Source organism: Rhinopithecus roxellana, chromosome 16, assembly GCF_007565055.1.
Source record: "Rhinopithecus roxellana isolate Shanxi Qingling chromosome 16, ASM756505v1, whole genome shotgun sequence".
NCBI lineage: Eukaryota > Metazoa > Chordata > Mammalia > Primates > Cercopithecidae > Rhinopithecus > Rhinopithecus roxellana.
This window is the reverse complement of record NC_044564.1, coordinates 24,931,987-24,956,449: the sequence shown is the minus strand read 5'-3', so window position 1 is coordinate 24,956,449 and position 24,463 is coordinate 24,931,987. Positions and strand designations below refer to the sequence as shown.

Sequence of the window (24,463 nt, the reverse complement as noted above, 5' to 3'; positions counted from 1 at the left end):
GAAATGGGAAGTACTTCCAGTAAAAAATCTTCTCCTCAGAAATTCTATATATCTGTGACATACTTTGATTGGAGTGTGAGTTTGTGCTGATTTATGCCAATTACCTTATATAGTCTCTTTCTTTTCTTAGCTCGCAGAAGGGAAAATCAAATTCTTTGTCATCATGAGATTTATATGTGACAGACTTTGGTGGTAAGAACCAACTAAGAATAGTTTCAGAGGTAGGACAGTAGCCTGTTTTTCATTCTTTTCCATCAGCACATTTAGACTTCATCTTTGCATGAGAACATAAAACTCTTAATAGCTCAAACATTTAAAACTCATCTCTGGCAAAAACAGAACACTTACCAGTTCCCTCATCTGCACCATTCTGAGCAGCTTCCCAAACTACTAGCTTTGTCCCACACACATCTGTAGATGTAGGATCTGAATAGTCCGCAGGATTAAATGTCCTGAGGTTTGAAATAAAGAAATAATAAAGGCAAAAGAAGCAAGCACCTAAGCCAAAATATTAACCATACATGATCTTCCACCAAACAAGCCCAGTGTCTTCTCACAGCCACTGTAAAAGACATCACCTCTCCTTCCCCTATCTAAATATAACCAATTCTGCCAGCCATGGAGATGCAGATGTGAAAATCAGAAGCTGCCTAGGGACCTTCCACACATTCTGGTATAATAGCCTTATTCTCCTAAAACATGGTCCTCAGCATCCTAAAGCAGACAAGGAGACCTATAATCTTTCAAGGCAAAATAAGGGCTCTCATAAGAGTCCTGCTGAAAAATAAGGAATAAATAGGGAACAGAGGTATTTTCTTCCCAAGTCAGAATCCAAGTTTGGCTTTGAACCTTTTATAGCTTAGAATTATACGCTCTTTTAGAGAAACATTAGATAAAGAAGAAAACATTTTGTTCAGCACCTCTATTTCTTTTCAATAAAATCCTAAACTGAACACCCAGTTTAACTGAATCATGGTTCAGAGGTCTAACATGAGCCAAAACAAATATTACCTTTAAAATTTTCACAAAGGAATGTGAAGTAAACAGAAAAATCCACAAAACAATTTACAGCTAATGGGCAGGGCTATGTCTTAAAGCGCTCCTGAGAGCTTGCTCCCTGTGTTTTCATACCTCCTTTTCCTCAAAGGAGCTTAGGCAGAAGGCAGATTGCAGGAGGCACCACTACTTATCTAGAAGGCACTGACACCAAGAGTGCTGCCTGAAGTTAGAGAGAGACAAAGAGCTTTTCTTGGAGCCAATTCCCTTCCTCGACTGCATCTACGTATGGCTTCCACAGGATGTTTTAAAACTTTTTCTAAAAATTCAATGGGAGCTAATGTTTTAGAAGCAACAAAAAGTAAAATAACACCCAGAAACAAGAAATAAACCTCTGATTTTAGTATCTTTGAGTCTGTTCAATGTTCACTATTACAATTCAGGAAAAATATATCACTCATACATAAATAAGCACTACATTTACTTAGCATGCAAAGACAATGGCTGGATTAACTAACATGGCCCTTAGGCAGTGCCATTTAGGTATGTCTGTAGGTATTTTGTCACAACTTCAGGTGACTGCTACTGACATTTATTAATAGTACAGAGAGAAGAGATGTTGCTAAACATCCTACAATATACAGGAGACCCTACCACTCCATGGAAGTATTATCCAATCCACAATCAATAGTGCCAAGGCTAGAAACCCTGCTCTAATGCCTATTTAAAAGATCAATTTTATTCATATTGTTTTTCTTATTTGTAAATCTCTTTAAGTATAGAAAACACTAGACTCACCATGATGACCAAATTAGATGCAGGGTATTAGAGGCAATTGAAGCATAAAAACTAAGGAAGTAAATAACTATAAAAATAGGATGGCTATGACTTACCCCATGCCTTGGGTTGAGAACCTTCCTGCCCCTCTCCCTCTGCCACGTCCAAATCCTTTAAAAAAACCAAACAATTATAAAATAATATTCATGTCCTACACAATTACACTTCCTTCTTCATCTTATACTCACTTCCCAGACAATATTATCATTGTTCCTAATGGCACCAACATTCCAATCCAGGGCATCCAATTTCCAATTTACTGATCCCTGATGATACAACTACCTGTACCCAGTTAGTGACTTCTAAGGCTAGAAAAGAATTAAATTCTCCTTGTATTATATTTGTGGTATTTGACAGCTAAACACAGGAAGGTTATATTATAAAACAGTCTGCACCGTTTAAAATCAGGAAGGGCAAACACCATGGAATTAGAAGCCACTACTATAAAATGAAATGAGAACCAGAAAGAGGAAAATGCAAAGTAAGCTGAAGGCACTGTTAAATATCATTTTAAATACTAGGTCTTCGATCAAAGACCAAAATGGCAGCAAGCATGAGAATAAGCAAACAAGAAGTGAAAATTATGACTAGCACCTTTGCACATTCTCTCTTCATTAAAATCCTGAACTCAAGAGCAAAGGCCTAAATTTAAGAGCTAAAACTATAAAACTCTCAGAGAAAAACACAAAGCAAACGCTTTACAACACTGGATTTAGCAATGATTTCTTGAATATGACACCAAAACTACAGGCAAAAAAAGAAAAACTAGACAAAATGGACTTTATGAAAATTAAAAACTTTTCTGAGACAGGTATGGTGGCTCACACCTATAATCTCAACAATTTGGGAGGCTGAGGTGGAAGGGTGGCTTGAGCAAGGAGTTCAAGGCCAGTCTGGGCAATAAAGGGAGACTCCCTCTCTACAAAACGATTTTTTATGGGCACGGTGGCATAAGCCTCTAACTTAGCTACCTGACAGGCTGAGACAGGAGGATCCATGAGCCCAGGAGTTGGAGGTTGCAGAGTCTCGCCCTGTCGCCCAGGCTGGAGTGCAGTAGCGCCATCTTGCTTCATGGCAACTTCTGCCTCCCAGGTTCAGGCGATTCTCCCGCCTCAGCCGCCTGAGTAGCTGGGATTACAGGCACCTGCCACCACGCACAGCTGATTTTTGTATTTTTGGTAGAGACAGGTTTCACCATTTTGGCCAGGCTGGTCTCAAACTCCTGACCTCGTGATCTGCCTGCCTTAGCCTCCCAAAGTGCTGGGATTACAGCGTGAGCCACCACGCCCAGCCAACCAAAAATTTTTTTAAATTAAAAAATCCAATCTGGGGCCGGGCGCGGTGGCTCAAGCCTGTAATCCCAGCACTTTGGGAGGCCGAGACAGGTGGATCACGAGGTCAGCAGATCGAGATCATCCTGGCTAACACAGTGAAACCCCACCTCCACTAAAAAATACAAAAAACTAGCCGGGCAGGTGGCAGGCGCCTGTAATCCCAGCTACTACGGAGGCTGAGGCAGGAGAATGGCGTAAACCCAGGAGGCGGAGCTTGCAGTGAGCTGAGATCCAGCCACTGCACTCCAGTCTGGACGACAGAGGGAGACTCCGTCTCAAAAAAGAAAAAAATAAAAAGAAATCTAATCCATCTTCCCCATAAATTCTAACAAGATAATAGAATTATTGTTTCGCACTCACCTGGCAGTAATGCTACTAGTAACGTTGGTTTCTGTGTATATACCATTTCCCTGCATTGTTATCTGGAAGGAACAGATTAATCTAGCAGCTCAGAATAAAGATCCAGAGTCTTTTACTCACGAAAATCAAGTCCAACGTTTCCAAAGATTATCAAAGTGAATAAACCATGTTATGGTAAATGCTGTACCTTTCCTCCTCAAGCCCTGGGACTCTACTACATATCTGCTGAATGACTGTTCAAGGTTTTTTTTTTATGTAATTTTTTGAGACAGAGTTTTGCTCTGTCACCCAGGTTGGAGTGCAGTGGCGTAATCTCAGCTCACCACAACCTCCGCCTCCCAGGTTCAAATGATTCTTGTGCCTCAGTCTCCCAAGTAGCTGGGATTACAGGCCTGCGTCACCACCCCTGGATAATTTTTGTATTTTTAGTAGAGACAGAGTTTCACCATGTTGTCCAGGCTGGTCTTGAGCTCCTGACCTCAAGTGATCCACCCACCTCACCCTCCCAAAGTACTGGGATTACAGGCGTAAGCCACCACCCCCCGCTTCAAGTTTTGACTAATATTTACATACTCTGTGCTGAGAATCCAAGTGGAAAAGTTGCTCGTTACTCTTTTTTTTTTTTTTTTCCCTTTTTCTGAGTTGGGATTTCAACATATTGGCCAGGCTGGTCTTGAACTCCCAGCTTCCAGTGATCCGCTCACCTCAGCCTCCGAAAGTGCTGGGATTATAGGTGTGAGCTACCATGCCTGGCCTAGTTGCTCATTACTCTGAAAGCCGAAATTCAAAGAACAACCAACCACCCCTACTGGGGCAGATCTTAACTGCAGACATCTCTCCTTTTCAAACAGCCTGAAGGGAAGCAAATGCAGAAAGTGGGCCTAATCTAAAAAGATAGAAAGCACTCCTTCCCCTCATCCCCAAAAGATAGTAAGAAGGACTTTAAAAGCTAGCTGTGCCACAGGGTGGGGAACATCCCACACCGGGACCTGTTGTGGGGTTGTGGGAGAGGGGAGGGACAGAATTAGGAGATATACCTAATGTAAATGACCAGTCAATGGGTGCAACACACCAACATGGCATATGTATACATATGTAACAAACCTGCACGTTGTACACATGCACCCTAGAACTTAAAAGTATAATTAAAAAAAAAAAAAAAAAAAAGGCTAGCTGTGCCAGAGGCCAGCCTGAGCAACACTGCAAGACCTGGCCTCAAAAAAATTCCTGATTTCTCAGGACTAGTTCAATAATATAGATGGTACTACTTCCATGTCCAGGGACCTGTTCAGGCCACACACAGAAGGGGGCATCTTTGGGGTTTTTCTGGCTCAGAGACTTGGGAGTCTATCCCCCTACATGCTCAGAGAGTCTGGAATAACTCCTCCCCAGCCTCAAAGAATACTACATTAATCAAATGAAAATGACAAAACATCCCTGGAATTCACTGAGGAACAAAGCTTGTTTACAGCAATATCTTCAACAACACAATAGGTATGTAAATATCAGTTGCTACATTTAAGACTGATATATGGCCAGGAGCAGAGGCTCACGCCTGTAATCCCAGCACTTTGGGAGGAACACGGTCGGATCACGAGGTCAGGAGATCGAGACCATCCTGGCTAACGCGGTGAAACCCTGTCTCTACTAAAAATACAAAAAATTAGCAAGGCGTAGTGGCGGGTAATTACAGTCCCAACTACTCAGAAGCCTGAGCCAGGAGAATGGCGTGAACCCAGGGAGGGGAGCTTGTAATGAGCCGAGATTGCGCCACTGCACTCCAGCCTGGGCGACAGAGCAAGACTCCGTCTCAAAAAAAAGAAAAAGTAGAGAAACTAATCTGAGTTACTAAATACAAAACAGTAAGATAAAGCACTGAGAAAGGTTACGGAGTAAACTATTGTTGCCTTTTTTGCATTATTTTTCTTCCATCCAGAAGGAAACCAAACCCTGTAACTTCAAGTGTAATTCATTAGCAGCCAGGTGCAGTGGCTCGTGCCTGTAATCCCTCTGCTTGAGGAGGCCAACAGAGGAGGACTGCTTGGAGTCAGGAGTTCAAGACCAGCCTGGGCAACACAGGGAGACTTGTCTCTACAAAAATGCTTTTAAAAATTAGCTGGGCATAGCCAGGCGTGGTAACTCACACCTGTAATCCCAACACTTTGGGAGGCCGAGGAGGGCGGATCGTGAGGTCAGGAGATCGAGACCATCCTAACTAACATGGTGAAACCCCGTCTCTATTAAAAATACAAAAACTTAGCCAGGCGTGGTGGCGGGCGCCTGTAGTCCCAATTACTCGGGAGGCTGAGGCAGGAGAATGGCGTGAACCTGGGAGGCGAAGCTCACAGTGAGCTGAGAGTGCACCACCGCACTCCAATCTGGGTGACAGAGCGAGACTCCATCTCAAAAAATAAATAAATAAAAGAAAAAGAAAAAAAAATTAGCTGGGCATTGTGATGTGCACCTGCAGTCCTATCTACTCAGGAGGCTAAGGCAGGAGTATTGCTTGAGCATAAGAGTTGGAGGTTGCAGTGAGCTACGATCATGCCACCGTACTCCAGGATGGGCAATAGAACAAGACCCTGTCTCTAAAAAAAAAACAATAGTTCACTACCTTACTTGACTCAATCTCACCAGAAGAAAAGACCAAAATAATACATATAAGCTGCTAAACCATGTATCAATACACAAGATAAAGAAACATACAAAAGAAAGGTAACTTAAATACACATTTAAGCCTGACCTACATGGAGAAACCCTACTCTACTGAAAACACAAAATTAGCTGGGCGTGCTGGCGCATGCCTGTTATCCCAGCTACTTCGGAGGCTGAGGGAAGAGAACTGCTTGAACCCAGGAGGCGGAGGTTGTGATGAGCCAAGATCCCACCATTGCACTCCAGCCAGGGCAACAAAAGCAAAACTCCCATCTCAAAAATAAAAATAAATAAAAAATAAAAAAACAATAAAAATGAAAACAGGTTGGGCGTGGGGGCTCACGCCTGTAATCCCAGCACTTTGGGAGGCCGAGGCGGGTGGATCACGAGGTCAAGAGATCGAGACCATCCTGGCCAACATGGTGAAACCCCATCTCCATTTAAAATTACAAAAATTAGCTGAGCCTGTAGTCCCAGCTACACGGGAGGCTGAGGCAGGAAAATCGCTTGAACCCTGGAGGCAGAGGTTGCAGTGAGCCGAGATTGCACCAGTGCACTCCAGCCTTGAAACAGAGCAAGACTCTGTCTCTAAATAAATAAATAAATAAATAAATAAATAAATAAATAAATAAAATGTGTAACCAGTGAAACCCCATCTCTACTAAAAATACAAAAAATTAGCCAGGCATGGTGGGGCTCATGCCTATAGCCCCAGCCGCTCAGGAGGCTGAGGTGTAAGAATCACTTGAGCCCAGGATTTCGAGGTTGCAGTAAGTTATGATCATGTCACTGCACTCCAGGCTGGGCAACAGAGTGAGATACTGTCTCTTAAGAGAAAAAAAAAAAAAAAAAAAAAAAAAAAAAAACAGTAGACAAAGGATCTAAGAAAACAACACACAAATGGCCAAAAGGTACACAAAAAATGTTCATCACTAAACATGAACAAAATACAAAGAAAACCACAATGAGGTATCATCTTACCCCACTTACAACAGCTATTATCAAAAAGACAAAAAGTAGCCTGTAATCCCAACTACTGAGGTGGCTGAGACAGGAAGATTGCCTGAACCCAGGAGTTCAAGACTGCAGTGAGTTATGATCATGCCACTGCATCTAATTAATTAAGCAAATTAAACAGATGCTGGTGAAGACACAGGGAAAAGGGAACTCTCATACACTACTGGTGGGAATATAAACTGGTGAAGTCATTTTGGAAAACAATATGGAGATTTATCAAAAACAAAAAATTGAATTACCATATGATCCAGCAATCCCATTACTGGATATTTATACAAAGAAAAGGAAACCAATAGTGCTTCATGGTTGCCAGGTTGGGGTGGCTGTGGCAATTTCTCTTCTTTTTAAATTTTTAACTTTTTACTGATACGTAATTTTTTTTTTTTTTTTTTTTTTTTTTTGAGACAGAGTCTCGCTCTGTCACCCAGGCTGGAGTGCAGTGGCCGGATCTCAGCTCACTGCAAGCTCCGCCTCCCGGGTTTACGCCATTCTCCTGCCTCAGCCTCCCGAGTAGCTGGGACTACAGGCGCCCGCCACCTCGCCCGGCTAGTTTTTTTTTTTGTATTTTTTAGTAGAGACGGGGTTTCACCGTGTTAGCCAGGATGGTCTCGATCTCCTGACCTCGTGATCCGCCCGTCTCGGCCTCCCAAAGTGCTGGGATTACAGGCTTGAGCCACCGCGCCCTGCCGATACGTAATATTTAAACACATTTATGGGGTACATGTAGTACTTTGCTACATGCAGAGAATACATAATTATCAAGTTGTGGTATTTAGGGTATCCGTTACCATAAGCATTTATCACTTCTATGTGTTGAGAACTTTTCAAGTCCTCACTTCTAGCTATTTTGAAGTGAAGCACTATTCACAATATTCACAAATATAGAGAATCAACCTAAGTGTTCATCAACAGATAAATGGATTTCAAAAAGTGATAAATTTACATGTTGGAATACTATTCAGTCATAAAAGAATGAAATGATGTCCTCTGGAGCAACATGAATGGACCTGGAAGACATTGTATTAAATAAAATAAACCAGACACAGAAAGACAAATATCACACATACTCACTCACATGGGAGCTAAAAAAGTTATCTCATGCAGGTAGAGAGTGGAAAGATAGTTACCAGAGGCAGAGAAGGTGACATGTATAGAGGGTGGGGAATAAAGAGAGATTGGTGGATAGGTTAAAACACAGAAGGAATAAATTCTAGGCCGTGCTCGGTGGCTCATGCCTGTAATCCCACCACTTTGGGAGGATTAGGCGGGTGGATCACTTGAGGCCAGGAGTTTGAGACCAGACTGGCCAACATGGTAAAACCCCAAGTCTATCAACAATACAAAAATTAGCTGGGCATGGTGGCGTGCACCTGTAGTCCCAGATACTCAGGAGGGTAAGTGGAAGGATTGTTTGAGCCCAGGAGGTAGAGGTTGCAGTTAGCTGAGATGGTGCCACTGCACTCCAGCCTGGGTGACAGAGTAAGACCCTGTCCCAAAAAAAGGGAGTAAGTTCTAATGTTCAACAGTAAAGTAAGGTGACTACTTAACAATTACGTATTATACACTTCAAAATAGATGAAAGTGAAAACTACAGCAAAAAGACTACAACTCACTGAAGGCTCAAATGAACATAGCCTTTTTTAGCAATAAAGTTTTTTTAGAGTAAGGTTTTAAAAACCCTATTGCATTGTATTCCAAATGTAATACAATTATAATTTGTCAACGCTTTCGGTTAGAGCTTTAAGTTTTAAATTATTCATAGAAAGGGCTTTCTCAGCTCATCCAAAAACAACCCTTTGGTTTCTTCAAAACTACATAACACAAAATAGTTCATTTACAGGCATCAGTAAACAAATGATCAGATTTTAAGACGACCTGCCATTCTTTCAGAACACACTGCTATCCCTAGTGAGAGTCCAGCAAAGCAACTGCCTGCTTCTTCCTCCTAATTGAAAGCATTTTCTTCTCTCTTACTGTAGCTTACCTCTACCTCGGGCTCGCTTGCCACGATCTGAAGGTTTGTCCACTTGATTGCCATCAATTCCATTTTCTTCACCTCTAACTAGGGGAAAAAGAGCAGAAAAATCAAATTTCCATTTCCAAACCTCTTGTACGTAACCTTACCAAGCACCTATTAAAGGCAAAGAAGGAATGACAAACAGGCTACAATTTAAACAACGGGTTCAGAAACAGGAAAAACAAAAACATAAGTGACTTAAAAACTGAATGAGGTCAGGCACAGTGGCTTACACTTGTAATTCTAGCACTCCTAATTTCCAGCTGAGGGGGGCAGATCTCTTGAGCCCAAGAGCTTGAGACCAGCCTGGGCGACATACAAAAGAAATACAAAAATTGGTCAGGCGCAAAGACTCATACCTATAATCCCAGCACTTTGGGAGGCTGAGGCAGGCGGATCACTTGAGGCCAGGAGTTCGAGACCAGCCTGGCTAACACAAGGAAACCCCATCTCTACCGAAAAACATAAAAATTAGCCGGGTGTGGTGGCATGTACCTATAGTCCCAGCTACTCGAGAGGCTAAGGCAGGAGATTGCTTGGACCCAACAGGCAGAGGTTGCAGTGAGCCGCGATCTCCTCACTGCACTCCAGTTTGGGCAAGTGAGCAAGACTCTGTCTCAGTAAAAATACAACATACAAAATACAAAAAATATGAAAATTAGCCAGGCGTGGTTGTGATGGAGTGCAGCTAGTAGTCCCAGCTACTCAGGAGGCTGAGGTGGGAGGATCACCTGAGCCCAGGGAAGTCAAGGCTGCAGTGAGCTGTGATCACGCCACTGCACTTCAGCCTGAGTGGAAGAGTAAGACCTTGTCTCAAAATAAAAAGTAAAAAAAAAAAAAAAAAAAAGAGAAAAAGAAATCACATCTTCCTTATTCACATGAAAATTCCGAAAATAAATTTAAAAAAATATTGATTTTTCTTTCTTCTTTGTGGACTTGCTGTGAAGTTTTTGCTTCAAAAAAACAACCTCCATTATGCAACTACGTTAATATATCACAGAATTTGCTCGTTAGTTAGGTTCAAAGCCTGGAAAGGCACAGAATAGCAAAATAGTAATACCAAGGAAAACACTGAGTTCTTAGAAAAACTAAAGTGTTAGAATTGGGTTTTTCTAGAATACTAACCGGAAGATGCCAACTCGCAGTCTTTTCTTTTTCTCATCCCTATATTGGCATTAATAGCTCTACATAATACAGAAATTTTATAAATGATATTGGAATGACTTGCTCCCCTCACCTCTGTCAGAGGTTGACTCACATAAATTCCAGTGAGGCTTTCCTTGGCAACCCACTTATATTTGACAGACCTCTTCCCATAATTTGCATCTCTCTTTCTGCCTTTGTTTTTCCCTATAACATAATTTCTATATAACACCATTAAAATATATTAATATAAAATATTTTATCTTCTTTATTGTTACATCCCATTTGACCTTCTTTAAAATATAAGTTTTAGAAGGGCAAAGATTTTACCTATTTTATTCATTGCTGTATGCCTATAAAAGTATCTACTACATAGTAGATAATAAATATCGGTGGAATGTATGAGACAGCAAGAGTCTCTAGAGTGATATGTTAAATATTTACATTTTATTCTTTCATAACTTAGCTACACTGACACACTGCCAGAGCAGATAGGGTTGTTTTGCATAAACAGTGACAAAACCTAGAAAACCTAGGTCTAATGGAAATGAGACCTGCCTATGAGAAATCCTGCCTATTTAGCAACTTTTCTCTTAATCTAACTCTTGTCTATACCATGAATCTCTATAAATGGAGAAGAAAAAAACAGCTTTATCCACTGTAAGTAAATGACCCCTGGCCCCTTCTTTGCCACACACACACAATTCTAAAATTAATGAATGTGTCTGCCTTATAACAGAAGGCAGTCATAAGACACACTACACAACCACCTGCCTATAGCCCAGATCAATGTTGATATGAAACCACATGGGAGGCGCTTATGAAACTACTCAGGTGCCACTCATTTCTAGTGTTAATTATTAGAACAAATTCTGCATTGAGGAAACAAATTTATAAGCATGCTATGGACTAATCTTTCAGTTTTTCAGAATGTAAGGAAACTCCTAAGAAAAAATTTGAGAAAGCTGAGTGCAGTGGCTCATGCCTGTAATTCCAACACTTTGGGAGGCTGAGACAGAAGGGTCACTCGAGACGAAAGAAGAGAAGAGAAAAAACTGAGGAGAAAGTCTGTACTTACATTCTCTGGCACGATTGCCGCCTCTTCCTTTCCGGTTGTTGTTTCCACGTCCACGACTTGATTCTTTTTCGCTTTTCTTCTCTCTATTCTCTTTGTTTTCTGAATTTTCTTTTGCAAAATTCTTTTTCTTCCCCCCTACGGTCTCCCATGAAGTCTATCAGAGAGAACGGCTGTTAATCATTTATCATTCCAAGTGTGTATAATTATCAAGGGCACATGCATGTATCTTTCTTTTTTTATTATTATTATTTTTTTGAGACGGAGTCTCGCTCTGTCGCCCAGGCTGGAGTGCAGTGGTGTGATCTCTGCTCACTGCAAGCTCCGCCTCCCAGGTTTGCGCCATTCTCCTGCCTTAGCCTCCTGAGTAGCTGGGACTACAGGCGTCCACCACCATGCCCAGCTAATTTTTTGTATTTTTAGTGGAAACGGGGTTTCACTGTGTTAGCCACAATGGTCTCGATCTCCTGACCTTGTGATCCACCCTCCTCAGCCTCCCAAAGTGCTGGGATTACAGGCGTGGGCCACCGCGCCCAGCACATGCATGTATCTTTCAAATCTAACTACCCACAGCTTGCAGCTCACCTGCTTATCATTTAAATTCTTTCCATATAGTCCTACTTTCTTGACGATAAAGATAACAATCCTCTTGCTAAGCTCCTGTTGCTAAATAATTACAGCTATTAGCTGACCTGACAAAATACTGTACATTTTCCCAACATAGAGCCCTTTCCTATGCAAATTTAGGAATACAGTAAATGTCATTTCCCCAAGCTCCTATTCTACACCACCTCACTTATCTCTCTATTAGGCCTTAAATCTACGTATTAATTCAAAGACCACAAAATTACTTAGAATGATGCCCCAAAAGCTCCAGGAATACAACCTTGCCTGTTCCATTATTCAAACTAATTATCTAAAACAATTTAATGGCAGATAAGTAAAAGTTTAGCTTGGTTTTGGTGGGCTTTTTAAAAATTTATAAAGTACTTAAAATTTTAATCTCCCAAGAATTCTTCTAGTGAGAAGTCAAATAATTTATATAACCTCCCTTCTCTACCTCTCCCCAAATGGTGATAACAAACCTAATCATATCATATATACACAAATTGCTGAGAAAAGAAAGATACTACATTCTTGACTATAAGTGGATATAAAAATTATCAAGCAAGGTAGTTACAGAGAAATCCTAAAATTAGCCCAATAGTTTCTATTTACTTATTCATAATCTGCCTTATTTCAGAAGGGATTTGAAATGACTCCATCCAAAATTAAGAGTAGTAACTATTTTATGCTTTTTAAAAATCTTATGGAGGCTGGGCGCGGTGGCTCAAGCCTGTAATCCCAGCACTTTGGGAGGCCGAGACGGGCGGATCATGAGGTCAGGAGATCAAGACTATCCTGGCTAACACGGTGAAACCCTGTCTCTACTAAAAAATACAAAAATCTAGCCGGGCGAGGTGGCGGGCGCCTGTAGTCCCAGCTACTCGGGAGGCTGAGGCAGAAGAATGGCGCAAACCCGGGAGGCGGAGCTTGCAGTGAGCTGAGATCTGGCCACTGCACTCTAGCCTGGGCGATACAGCGAGACTCTGTCTCAAAAAAAAAAAAAAAATCTTATGGAAAAACAAAATTTGACATTGTATATCCAAACTAAACATTAGCACTGGAAATTAATAAACTACAGTTTGGGTGATAAGCCGAATTATTTCCATAACAGTGGAAGCCAACTTCTAAACACTTTTTTGAAATGGAGTATCTGGTCTTCTGCAAAGTTCTGATGAACTCACATATTTAATTAGATATAAAATGGATATGAACAAGATATAAATTATTTTCCACCTCTAAGTTTTGATAATGAAGATTGAATATACTGACACCTGATAGTTAAGGTGAAACAATCAGGTATTATCATACAGTTCTGGTGAGCATGCATCTATTGTAACTCTTCTAGAAGGTTACTTAGCAATAGTACCTCAAAATTTTTATTTTTTTTGAGACAGAGTCTCACTCTGTCACCCAGACTGGAGTGCAACGGTGCGATCTCGGCTCACTGCAATCTCTACCTCCTGGGAACAAGCAATAACTCCTGTCTCAGCCTCCCGAGTAGCTGGGATTACAGGCATACACCACCATACTCAGTGAATTTTTGTAATTTTAGCAGAAACGGGGTTTCACCATGTTGGCCAGGCTGCTCTCAAACTCATGACGTCAGGTGATCCACCTACCTCGGCCTCCCAAAGTACTGGTATTACAGGCGAAAGCCACTGCGCTTGGCCTAGTACTCAAATTTTATTTGGTGCATACTCCTTCAACCCAGCAATTCTACTTCTAGGCCCTTATTCAAATAAAATAATGTGTCCAAGCACACTGGCTCACGCCTATAATCCCAGCACATTGGGAGTCCAAGGCAGGCAGATCACTTGAGGCCAGGAGTTGGAAACTATCCTGGCCAACATGGTGAAACTCCATCTCTACTAAAAATATAAAAATTAGCTGGGAGTGGTGGCAGGCACCTGTAATCGCAGCTACTCAGGAGGGTGAGGCAGGAGAATCACTTGAACCTGGAAGGCTTGATCCTAGGAGGTGGAGGCTGCAGTGAGCCAAGATCATATCACTTCTCTCCAGCCTGGGTGACAGAGCGAGACTCTGTCTCAATTACAATAACGTAATAATTGTTCAAACATTTATGTGCAGACAAAATGATCAACAGCATAAAAGGAGGGGAGGGGGATTCCCAAAATATCAAGTTCAGGAGACTAAGTAGTCTAGTGTATCCATAAAAGGAGCAGTATGCAGCCATTTTACCAGTTACATAGGTACATACAGAAAAAGGTCCTTGATAGAAAAAAAGAGCTATCAGCAAAGAGCATATAGAATTACATTTTTTAGTTCAAATAGAAGCCTATGTACTTACTGAAGGAAGTGGTATAAGTCATTATCTAAGTGAGGATGTTTAATTTGATGTAATCTTTTATATTTTTCTGCAATTATTTTCTACTTAAACAATAAAGCCTATCTATGCCAGAGAAAATAATGCCCATACTGCACAAACTCAATTTATTATGTTTGCTAATATGAAAAGACAACTGTGTAAAACAGAATCCAGTCCTCTTAGGTTATAATACAAAAAGTAAATTCCAGAGGTCCTGGAAAAATCATCCCAGAAGAGTTGGCATAAAGTATATGTATACACAATGTATATCTTTACACAGCCTCGCCTAAAGGTACTCTATCTTTATAAAGGGGCCAACTGTCTTTGTAAAACACCTGAGAAACACTTTACCCCACTTCATATAGCAAATGATACCCTGGCCAGGCGCAGTGGCTCACACCTGTAATCCCAGTACTTTGGGAGCCCAAGGTGGGCAGATCATGAGGTCAGGAGTTCCAGACCAACCTGGCCAACATAGTGAAACTCCATCTTTACTAAACATACAAAAATTAGCAGCCAAGCGCAGTGGCTCATGCCTGTAATCCCAGCACTTTAGGAGGCTGAGGCGGGCAGATCACTTGAGGAATTCAAGACCAGCGTGACCAACATGGAGAAATCCCATCTCTACTAAAAATACAAAATTAGTCGGGCGTGGTGTTGCATGCCTGTGATCCCAGCTACTTGGGAGGCTGAAGTGGGAGAATCGCTTGAACCTGGGAGGCAGAAGGTTGCGGTGAGCCAAGATATTACACTCCAGCCTGGGCCACAAGAGCAAAACTCCATCTCAAAAAAAAAAAAAAAAAATTAGCCAGGCATGGTGGCAGACGTCTGTAATCCCAGCTACTCAGGAGGCTGAGGCAGGAGAACTGCTTGAACCTGGGAGGCAGAGGTTGAGGTTGCAGTGAGCTGAGATCATGCCAATGCACTCCAGCCTGGGTGACAGAGCAAGACTCCATCTCAAAAAAATAAAAATAAAAAAAAGACACCCTCCCCATCCTGCTGCCACTCAAGCAAAGCCTTGGTTTATGAGATCTACAAAGACAACTTATTTGGGGGTGGCAAATAGGGAAAAGAACCTTTAAGAAGCAATCTTTACAATACCATAGTAACTACTAAAAAGATTACTGTGTATTTTGCAGAAGTCTGCAAAGCATGCACACATGCATACTTTGAAAAGTCAACCAAGTAATTATAGAGGATTTCCAAGAGAATTTCTGGCAACCTCTGTTATCGGTATTTTGCTAATTGTAGAATGGGTATGAAGAAAACGAGGAGAGGTCCTCCCAGCCACCACGTAATAATCAGAACAGCAGTCTTCAAAGCCAGCTAGTTCAAAAATTACTCTCCCACCACTTTGCCTTTGCCAAAAACTACCAACACAACTTACTAAAAACAGTAAGTACATTAATGCAAGAGACTAATACTTCAAAACAATTTTGTCACACCAACCAAACATGATGATGAAACAAAAAGTTCAGTACTTGTGTTCAATATCTTCCTTTGTGACAGATATACTTACATAAGAAAAACTTATCCTTAAAAATATCACAGACGATTCCACTTAATACCTTTTCCAAGTAATAATTTTGTTTTAGAAGACTTTGGCACAGAGGAAGGTTAGAATCGTTTGCCTTCATGCTCTTGCTCCTAGCAACATCACAGTGTTTATATTCTGTCAACTCTACTCCAATTAACTCTTATCTCAGTCAAGGGAAGATAATCAAAGCCGTTCAGCCATGGGTGCTGCAGATGGCAACCAGGTAAGAGATGAGGCAAACAGTATGAGAGACAAGATGTACCAGAGAATGGTTCTCAACAAACCAGGGTTTCAAAGACTTCCTCCAGCCTGAGCAACATAGAAACACAGAGAGACCCTATCTCTACAAAATACAAAAATAATTAGCCAAGTGTAGTGGCATGTGCCTGTGGTCTCGGCTACTTGGCAGGCTGGAGGATGGCGTAAGCCTGGGAGGTCGAGGCTGCAGTGAACCATGATGGCACCACTCTACTCTAACCTGGGCAATGGAGTGAGACACTGTTTTAATAAAAAAAAAACCCAGAACACCAAACAACTAAAACAAAGACTTTCCCTCTACTTCTGTATTTCCCCCACAGCCCACTCAGCCCTGAACAAGTGTATTCTTTCACAACTATAGTCAGAACTTCATCTGCTATTTTCTTATCTTTGAAGAAAACAAGAAGTCAGATATAGCCCACACTATAAAATTGTTCAAGAGATAACCAAAGAGACGTTCACAAAAAATTCAGCTTTACTTTTTTTTTTTTTTTTTTTGAGACTGAGTCTCGCACTGTCGCCCGGGCTGGAGTGCAATGCTGCAATCTCGGCTCACTGCAACCTCCACTTCCTGGGTTCAAGCAATTCTCCTGCCTCAGTCACCTGAGAGGCTGGGATTACAGGCGCCCACCACCACACCTGGCTAATTTTCTGTATCTTTAGTAGACATGGGGTTTTGCCATGTTGGCCAGGCTGGTCTCAAACTCCTGACCTTGTGATCCACCCACCTCGGCTTCCCAAAGTGCTGGGATTATAGGTTTGAGCCACCGCACCCAGTCAGCCTTACTTTCTAATACATAGCCTAGAAGAACCTCCTTCAGGTTCTGTCCCAAATGAGGAGGGGGTGTTAAAACTCAAAACAGAAAGAGAAAATTGGACATTTAAGACTTAAAAATTGGCCGGGCGCGGTGGCTCAAGCCTGTAATCCCAGCACTTTGGGAGGCCGAGACGGGCGGATCACGAGGTCAGGAGATCGAGACCATCCTGGCTAACACAGTGAAACCCCGTCTCTACTAAAAATACAAAAACTAGCCGGGCGAGGTGGCGGGCGCCTGTAGTCCCAGCTACTCGGGAGGCTGAGGCGGGAGAATGGCGCAAACCCGGGAGGCGGAGCTTGCAGTGAGCTGAGATCCGGCCACTGCACTCCAGTCCGGGCAACAGAGCGAGACTCCGCCTCAAAAAAAAAAAAAAAAAAAAAAAAAAAAAGACTTAAAAATTCACCTAACTACCAGAGAAAAGGAATTAAATCTGCTGCAGCTAAAGGAAAGGCAACAAAAAATAGTGTCTGGACTTACCTCTACCATAAAAAGATCCAAAAAGATCCCCTCCAGTGAACAATTTGGATTATTTTGTTTATTCCCAAAGATTTTTCTTTTCTTTTTTTTTTTTTTTTTATTAAACAAAGAGGGCAATTAGGCTCTTCAGTTCACTTTGAAAATAACTGAAAGCCATGCTCTGCTATATCCATTAGCAATAAGGTAAACAGATCCTCCATATTTTGCAAAACCCAGGACACTTATTCCCAAGTCAGTACACCAAAATTATTCAAAATTTTAATTCATCATTTAACATGGTTTCCCCCCCCCAGAAAAAATCACAAATTTAGTGGTTTGTCTTATGTATCAGTGTTCTCTTACATGGAATTTTACCAACAATTACTGCTACACTCAAACAGTGAAATCTTTTCCACATTAGTTAATTTTTACTGTAAAAGAATTCATTCTCTTTGTTTCACATCAACTAAAAATATAGTCATTTTAGCTTTCAGTTTCTCACAGTTCAGTTTTGTATTTCTTGTACCTAATGCAGCATGACCCTAAAATGAGACTTCAATTAAATCTGAACACTGACACGGTCAGTTTGTTTGTTTTAAATTTTCCAAGGAAAAGCAGTTATTGATGTGTTCATCTTTGTATCCTCTTTTAGGTGAGTCATTATTTGTTTTAATCTACTTTAAAATACTTTCCTCAATTTAAGAAATATAAACACAGGCCAGGTGTGGTGGCTCACACCTGTAATCCCAACACTTTGGGAGGCCGAGGCGGGTGGATCACCTGAGGTCAGGAGTTCGAGACCAGTCTGGCCAACATTGCAAAACCTCGTCTCTACCAAAAATACAAAATTAGCCAGATGTGGTGGCGCATGTCTGTAGTACTAGCTACTTGGGAGGCTGGGGCAAAAGAATCACTTGAACCCAGGAGACAGAGGTTGTAGTGAGTCAAGATCACACTACTGCACTCCAGCCTGGGTGGCAGAGTGAGGCTACGTCTCAAAAACTAAAACTAAAAATAAATAAATAAATATATATATATATATATATGTAAACTATATTATATAATATTTAAATATAAATACATACACACAGAGAGCATAGTTTTAGGGCTGACAAGTGCCTGGTGTAGCTTTAGCTGCATCTTTCTTAAAATCCAAGGCCTGAGCTCATGAGCCTGCAAGCTCACCAAACTTAACCCAATATTCTAAAAAAAAAAAAAGGCCAGGCGTGGTGGCTCACACCTGTAATCCCAGCACTTTGGGAAGCCAGTGGGCAGATTGCGAGGTCAGGAGATCAAGACCATCATGGCTAACACGGTGAAACCCCGTCTCTACTAAAAATACAAAAAACTTAACCGGGCGAGGTGGCGGGTGCCTGTAGTCCCAGCTACTTGGGAGGCTGAGGCAGGAGAATGGTGTGAACCCAGGAGACGGAGCTTGCAGTGAGTCGAGATCAAGCCACTGCACTCCAGCCTGGGCGACAGAGTGAGACTCTGTCTCAAAAACATAAAATTAAAACAAAATAAAATAAAGAAATAAAACAAAACAAAACAAAACAAAAAATAAAGAAAACTTAATATTCCACATAAGCAAATACATATACCAGCAATCTTGGTTTTCTGTTATCCTAGAGATGTAAGAAGTATTTAGAGGTGAGGACTGAGATGAAGAAACATAAGCAACAGAGCCAAGAGATGCTTTTCAGGTGAGGGTGGTGGTGAAAATACACACAGGTCCAGAGATTTTTGGAAACTGTAAGGCTGGAGTAGATCACCAAGTTCTCCTTCAAGTCGTCAGATTCTATGACTTCATTAAGAAACCATACATAACAAAAACAGTTTTTTCAGGTAATCGTTCTTTCTGGAACTTAAAACAAATATGGAATGGCACCATAATCCATTCCATCCCCACCCCCAACCAAGGTGAAGTTGAAAATGTGCTACGGAATTGTAGACAAATGTAAACAATGCAAATCAATTAATAATACTTACTGTGTCTGAATTTCCTTCCAGCAATATATTGATAGCTTTGTTCACATCTCCATTACAATCATGTAGGGCCACTATGCATTCATCCTGATTTTTCCCTGTCACTTCCATAAGCTAGTGAATATATCAGAAAATGGTTAGAGGCAACCCAAAACTGGCACTTGATGTTAATATTAAGACTCTTCTATACAAATACAGAATTACATAATCCTTCTACATGAAGATAGCCTCTTCTAGACTCTGAGTTTACAATGAAAACACGTTTTCTTATTTTTTTTGTGGCCATTCCATGCATGTCCTTTCACTAACACTGGTAGAATCTAATTAAAAATCAGTCTTCCCCCAAGTTGACCAAGGAGCAGATCATTAATCAGCAGCACATACATATGTACCAACATTCTCAGAATACCCAAGATTAGGTATCTGAATAATCAAATTTAATTTAAGGACACAGGATTGCTAAACTTAAATATGAGGTGGAACTATATGAGTACATGGTCACCATTCATGGAAAATCCAATACAAATTTTTTGTCAGGGACAATATTCCATATATTGGCTTTCACCATTTGGATGAGAACACTTCAAAGGCCAGTCGCAGTAGCTCACGCCTATAATCAACACTTTGGGAGGCAGAGACGACAGCATCGCTTGAGCCCAGAAGTTCGAGACAAGCCTGGGCAATATAGTGAGACCTCATCTTTACAAAAACTTAACTGAGCGTGGTGGTAGGAGGATCGCTTCAGCCCTGGAGGTGAAGACTGCAATAGGTCATGATTGTGCCACTGTACTGTAGCACAGGAGACAAAGCGAGACCCTGTCTCCCCACCAAAAAAAGAAAAAATATATGTATCATTCCATATACATACTAAATTATATAACACCCTGAAGTCTTACTAGTGGAATTCTGCTACTATCACAAAACACACTCCTAGACATATTATCTTCTCAAGGATCTTCAACACGGTGCTATGCTTGAAGGAATGATGAAAGAAACTCTTCAGTTTATCATCATTAGCAAGGGATACTAGTTACTTAGCATTTTCATCACTAGAACAATCACAGACTAGGCAAAATGCAGGTTTCTCAAGTATCAGTGAATAAACCTATGATTTAATATTTATTGCATTTTAACTACATTTAACTATTTTAGTATGTACTAGTTGAAGTTCAAAATAGCTTGATCCCAACATATCAAGTGATTTGTCTATGGTCACAAAGGTAATTAATAGCAAAGCCCATCTAGAACCCAGGCCTCCTGATCTCATAATCAGAGCTCTCTGCACTATACCATTTGGCCTCTCTGCTTTCATCTTTTCATTTTATCAAGCAGCAAAAGTTCTGCATACTCTACAGCTTTCTGACGCTTCAGTCTTTGGATAGTTACTAATAAATGTTTCATTTTTATCAATGATCTGTACTAAGTGAATGCCTGCAACATACAATTTTTAAGACATACAGTCAGCATCAAAATTACCCCAGTGGTCAGATTACTAACAGACAGAACTAAAGTTGGAACTTAAATCTCTGAACTCCTAGGCTCTATCTATACTATTCAGATAAAAGGCGATGTACTATATATAAGTGTATCTCAAACTGTATGAAGATCTCATTCCAGAGAAGGAAATCTATGATTTCTCGTGAGATAAGACAAGATTTCATTGTGAGACATTTACTCCAAAGAACAATTATTAGATGACATCTACTAGGAGTTGGAATATCTGGCACTGAGATAAGGGTTACAGCTTGGTTTCTAGAATCTTGATAAGAAACAAAGTCAGCAAAGAAGAGTTGGAAATTAAGATTAAGTTATCAAAAATACCTCTTATTAAAGTTTGAAATGAAGACATTGCCCTAAAATTTAATTTCAAAATTTTCCAACAAGAATATGAAATCACAACCATGTCTGAAATGGCAATTCAGGCCAGTAATCCTGTAATCCCAGCACTCTGGGAGGCCAAGGCAGATTCCTTGAGCCCAGGAGTTCAAGACCAGTCTAAGCAACATTGCAGGACTCTGTCTCTACAAATATTTTAAAAATTAGCTGGGCATGGTGATGAACATCTGTCGTCATAGCTACTCAGGAGACTGAAGCAGCAGGATAGCATGAGCCTAGGAGTTTGAGGCTGCAGTAAACTACGATAGCACCACTGCACTCCAGCCTGGGCAACAGAGCAAGATCATGTCTCTATGAAAAGAAATTTTTTAAAAGGTAATTCAGTTCATCCCTAACATTAAACAAAATTCCCAGAGACTGTGCCAAACGTTAGATATACTTTCTATGTATATATGTATAGGAAAATCTCAGTGTGCTTACAGAAATGTCTGGTTCAATGTTCACATGTAAACACCAATAACTCAGAAAGATTGTATTGTAAGGTAGGTGAACGTATTCAATTCCTTCGCTTGCCCACCAATAAAGGTATTTAATCACAAGTCCAAAATCCAATACACAGATTTCAGGTGAGACTAGAAGCTAGAAGTAATATTTTAAAACAAAAATCTTTACTGAAATTATCTTTTTAAGCACAATCAAAACAGATTACAAAAATGATGATATCCTTTGCTAGAAACATACCTGCTTAACTTTAGCTTCAAAATCTGAATCATTCTTATCAAAGATCACTTGAGCAAGACGCATCTGTTCAGCTGTTGCCTGGAAAGTACATACAATTGTTAAGGATTTGAAAACCAAAAGCCTAAGTTAGATTCCAAAATCTGGGTCAAACAGATAAAGCTCTCAAGCACTAGAAACACTAAGTAAAAACAAATAAAAGACCCTGAATTTAGGCCTCTCAACCTGTTTCCATAGGAAAAATAAGCATCAAATTAAGTAACATAAAGGACCCATTCCTTTGACCAAATGACCTAAAGTTATTGTTCATCTTAACTGGCCATATGACTTATTTGAATTTTCTTTCCCTTGGCAGGGTTGGGGAAATCAGCTCAAAAGAAAGCAGAAGAACAAAAAATAATGAAATCTTTTTGGCCGGGCATGGTGGCTCATGTCTTTGGGAAGCCAAGGTAGAAGAACTGCTTGAGCCCAGGAGTTCGACACTAGCCTGGGCAACACAGAGAGACCTGTCTCTATTTAATTTTTTAAAACATTAAAAAAAGGCCGGGCGCGGTGGCTCAAGCCTGTAATCCCAGCACTTTGGGAGGCCGAGACGGGCGGATCACGAGGTCAGGAGATCGAGATCATCCTGGCTAACACGGTGAAACCCCGTCTCTACTAAAAATACAAAAAAACTAGCCGGGCGAGGTGGCGGGCACCTGTAGTCCCAGCTACTAGGGAGGCTGAGGCAGGAGAATGGCGTAAACCCAGGAGGCGGAGCTTGCAGTGAGCTGAGATCCGGCCACTGCACTCCAGTCCAGGCGACAGAGCCAGACTCCGCCCCCCCCAAAAAAAAAAAAAATTAAAAAAAAAAAAAGGCTTAAAAATTAGTGAAACCGTTAGAGGTAGTTGGTGGGCAAAAAATAATAAAAGAAAAATTAAAAGGTAATGCAAACAACTGCCCAGACACAGGCTTATAACTAGACTTTGTGTCAACAAAGCTGTTGTCAGATCTAAAAAGGTATGCTGGTTAATTCTGAAGGAAAAAAAAGCTGTATTTAGCTAAACTAAAAATATTTTTAAAGTTACTTTATCTTTTTTTTAACACACAATAATTTTGTTTTTCTAAGAGACAGGGTTTCACTACGTTGCCCAGGCTGGTCTTGACAAACTCCTGGGCTCAAGTGATCCTCCAACCTCACCCTCCCAAAGTGCTGGGATTACAGGCCTGAGTCACTGCATCTGGCAAAAGTCACCTTCTTCACAATTTTGTTTTTTTGAGATGGAGTCTCATGCTGTTAGCCCAGCTGGAGTGCAGTGCCTCGATCTTGACTCTGCAAGCCTCCCAGGTTCAACTGATTATCCTGCCTCAGCATCCAGAGTAGCTGGGATTACAGGCATGCACCACCATGCCCAGCTAGTTTTTGTATTTTTAGTAGAGACGGGGTTTCACCCGTTGGCCACACTGGTCTCAAACTCCTGGCCTCAGGTGATTCACCTGTCTCGGCCTCCCAAAGTGCTGGGATTACAGGCGTGAGCCACCATGCCCGGCCTAAATCACAATTTCTTAAAGTTTTTATTTATGTATTTATTTAATTTTTAAAGGTAGGGTGTCATTCTGTCCCCTCAGACTGCAATGCAGTGATGCCATCATAGCTCACTGCAGCCTCCAACTCCTGACTTCAAGAGATCCTGCTGCCTCAGCCTCCCACGTAGCTTGGATTACAGGTGTGCACCACCACATCTGTCTATTTGCAGAAAACTTACTTCCAGTTACTTTTCTCACTCAAAATATTTTTTCAATCACATTACTGACTACGTTTCATTTTCTGATGTTTTTAGGAACAAAAAATCAGAAAAGTTCTAAAGAAAGTTATTCATTTGTGGAGTGATTTTGCAATGTGCCACTCTAGTTTCTTAGTTTTAACAAAGGTACTGTAATTATTATAACAGGGAAATTAGATGAGGAATATACAGGAACAATCTGTATCATCTCTGTACGACAGTCTACTAAATCAAAAATTACTCCAAAATAGTTTAAGTTGCCTCGTTAACCAAGTCTATACTAACTCCCAACATAAATATTTAAAAAGCTGAACAGTTTACAAAAAGATCTTAGAGGAAAAAAAGCCATAAGAAACTAATAGACAGCTTTTATTCTCAGTTTTTTATATACACTCATTTCAAATAATCTTGACTAAAGTGGGATAAGGGGGAGTTGTTGACATTTTTTGCATTTTAAAGCACTTTTCAAAAGGCCTTTCCAGGCCATGTGGGTGGGTGATTATACAAACTCCAGGTGCTTTGGCCTGTTCATCCCAACCTATGCCTGCTGAGACCTCAGTTTAACTGCCGCAGTACTGCTACATTATACCCAGAAAGACACTGATACAGAAATTCAATGTCTACACTTATTAAAAATTACCACAATTGTTCCCTATACATGTAAGGACCTTACATATACTCTCACTATCCCTAAATCAGACAAT

The 24,463-nt window shown here is 40.8% G+C and overlaps 1 protein-coding gene across 1 annotated transcript in view; it reads right to left on the bottom strand.

The window, feature by feature from the left end:
• Window positions 1–24,463, bottom strand: part of UBAP2 (ubiquitin associated protein 2) — a 136,985-nt gene that overhangs the window by 62,114 nt on the left and 50,408 nt on the right. The window contains exons 3-8 of the mRNA XM_010385759.2: window positions 21,999–22,076; window positions 19,425–19,535; window positions 11,438–11,591; window positions 9,184–9,261; window positions 1,890–1,944; window positions 349–452 (exon numbers count right to left, since the gene is read on the bottom strand). Coding sequence (XP_010384061.2) covers window positions 349–452; window positions 1,890–1,944; window positions 9,184–9,261; window positions 11,438–11,591; window positions 19,425–19,535; window positions 21,999–22,076 — 580 coding nt within the window. The remainder of the gene's footprint in view (window positions 1–348; window positions 453–1,889; window positions 1,945–9,183; window positions 9,262–11,437; window positions 11,592–19,424; window positions 19,536–21,998; window positions 22,077–24,463) is intronic.